The sequence below is a fragment of the Palaemon carinicauda genome, chromosome 16, assembly GCF_036898095.1.
Source record: "Palaemon carinicauda isolate YSFRI2023 chromosome 16, ASM3689809v2, whole genome shotgun sequence".
Taxonomy (NCBI): Eukaryota; Metazoa; Arthropoda; class Malacostraca; order Decapoda; family Palaemonidae; genus Palaemon; species Palaemon carinicauda.
In genome coordinates this window covers 92901308-92904106 of record NC_090740.1, presented here as the reverse complement: position 1 = coordinate 92904106, position 2799 = coordinate 92901308, and the positions used below count along the sequence as shown (strand labels likewise).

Genomic DNA, 2799 nt, shown 5'->3' with positions numbered 1-2799 from the left:
TCTCCCTTTAGCATTGAAACTGGGAAGGCAGAGTTGATCAGGTCAAGGCCTTATAAAGTACCCATTCATTTCCAGGGAGAGAGATAGAGAGGGAAATTAATCGATTGAAGGAACAAGGGATTACCCAAGAGAGCAAATCCCCCTAGGCTACTCCAATTTTAGCTGTTCGGAAAAAGGATGGCTCGGTAAGGTTATGTGTTGATTATAAGAAGTTGAATTCAGTCACTAAGGATAATGCATTTCCATTGCCCTCGATCGAAGAATTACTTATGAAGGTATGGGACACTAAATATTTTACAATTGTTGGCTTAAAATCTAGATACTATCAAATACCTATTCGTGAAGAGAGTAAATGTAAAACGGCATTTATAGCAAACGATCAACTATTTCAGCTTAATTTTCTTCGTTTTGGCATTAAAAATGCTCCCAGTCATTTCTCTAGAGTTATGTTGTGATTTTGTCTCCATTAATTGGCCATAATGTTCTTGTTTATTTAGACGATATCATAATTACAAGAAAACAGCCGAAGAACATAATAGTAATATTTGTAAAGTTTCAGAAGAATTGCGATGTAATAGTGTGGAAATAAATAAGTCAAAGTTCAAATTTTTCTATAAATAGGTCAAATTTTTAGGTCAAAACATTGTACCTGGGGGGTAAATTTCTTAACGTTAATTAGTGGGGCAAAGATACAACTCAAAAAGTAGGTTCTCAATGTATATTAGAGTAAATACACAAGAAAGGTGAAACACTAGAAAAGATAACTTATCAGCCAAGGGGACGAAGACAGACAGACTGCATCATGGGAACACTACAGATAAGTGTTGCCAATGCTGACTCAATGTTGCCATATCATAACAATAACATTACAGGAATTAATCTAGTGATATGTAACATCTGAAATAATGGTTGAAAGTACACATTACAGTTAATAAATCGAAAAATAATAATAATCATAACAATGCACTAAAGGGTACATACAATAATAATAATCATGATAATGTGAAATGTTTCTTTTTGTGTACCTACACCTCTCTCCCCCTTAGACTTCTAATGCATTCTCGAGCGGACTTCTTTTCTATGAGTCTTTAGAAACGAGATATATCCACAGGAGGAATGGTAACTAAGGACTCTCTTTCTAGGTCCTAGCAAGGGGCCACTGGGACAAGGAGAGAGTGGTCACCAGAAGTGGGTGGCGCTCGACGAAGAAAATGTCGGTTACACCACCACCTACGACCGCTAGGGAGACGAATTTGATAGTCTCTTGACTTTCCATGGCCCATGATGATGCCAACTTTGTTTCAATGATGAGAAGTCAGGTCTTGAATCTGAACTTACTGTCTAATGCTCAACTTGGGCAGGGAGTGGGTATGCTGATAATTCTGGGGCTTTACCTGCTCGTAGTGGGGGGCAGCACATCAGTCACAGTCTTCAGTATTAACATGCCACTCCTTGGAGAACGCTTTTAGATGGGCAGGAATACATGACCTGACAGGCCAGCTATACAGGATCTGGGCAGGGGAGCGTCCTGTAAAGTTAGGAGTATTCCTGAGTTCCAGCAAGCCAAGGTCAAAATCTTCACAATCGATGTTGCCAGACAAGGCAGTTTTCAGTATGAGGTGCTTAATTGATTTCACAGCAGCTTCGGAATGACCATTCGATTGTGGGTAGTGGGGTGAGGTTACCATATGTCGAACTCCCCATCTCTTCATAAAACCCTTGAACTTTGCCCTGGTGAATTGTAGCCCTCCATCTCTCCTAAGGTGAAGAGGAACACCAACTTCATGTAAGTAGCGGCAGAAGATCCTGATGCTATTAGAAGCGTTAGTATCACCTTTGCAGGGGGCGACAACAGACCATCCTGATAAGGGATCGAGGACGACTAGGAAAGACTTCCCTGCAACAACAAAAAAGTCAGCTGAAACTGACTCAAAGTGTCTTGTTGGATTGTCGTCATTCAGCAGAGAATCCTGCTGCTGAGATGGCTGCAATGTCTGACATACCTCACAAGCTCAGACTGTATTGGCAATGTCAGAATTGCCGGGCCAGAAAACTGACTGCCTTGCTCTGCGTTTGGCTGCTTTCACACCCCTGTTGTTGTCATGCAAGTGGGACAAGGTGCGGTGGCAAAGGTCGGCAGGAACAACAACTCTTGCTCCATACAGGACGAGGTCACCATCGGCATAGAGATCACCCTGTAGTTTCCAATATGAGAGTAAGGAATTGTGCAGGTCATATCTTTTGCGAGGGAATCCTGATGTGACACAATAGAGTAGACGTGTATACGAAGGATCTGCTTTCGCTGTGGTATTGTGGCTGACTAAGGCTAGAGAAAATGTGTCTGGCACACAGAACAACTTCCCAGCACACCACACAGCTGTAAAGAAGTAGGGAGAGATCTTCTCCTTTAGGCGTAGGAAATGAGAGTTCTCGATGGCATCCAGTGTATAACTGTTCAGAATAGGGATGAGGGGCCGGTGATCCGTCTTTAGAGTAAAGTGCTGTAGGCCAGCCAGGTATAGCCTACATTTTGACATTGCCCAGACAACGGCTAACATCTTGAGCTCAATGGTAGTGTAACATGTCTGCATTGGCGAGAAAATGATACCCACACTGAACAAGACGCAGGTGCCCATTTTCGTGGTCTTGCTGGAGAGCATATCCAGTGCCGTTGAGGCGGGAAGCGTCTGTATGAAGAACGACGGGTAGGTCTGGGTCAAAGAGGGCTAGAACTGGTGGCCAGGTGAAGGCTAACTTGACACGTTGAAAGGATTCATCATAGTCAGAAGTCCAGACAAA

General features: G+C 42.8%; 1 protein-coding gene across 1 annotated transcript; it reads right to left on the bottom strand.

Moving 5' to 3' along the window:
- Positions 1-1418: 1418 nt before the first annotated feature.
- On the bottom strand, positions 1419-2558 carry LOC137655430 (uncharacterized). The gene is made up of 2 exons (XM_068389326.1): positions 2090-2558; positions 1419-1897 (listed from the first exon to the last, which is right to left on the bottom strand). Exons 1-2 carry the CDS (start codon positions 2556-2558, stop codon positions 1419-1421), a joined length of 948 nt encoding a protein of 315 aa, XP_068245427.1.
- Positions 2559-2799: the final 241 nt, after the last annotated feature.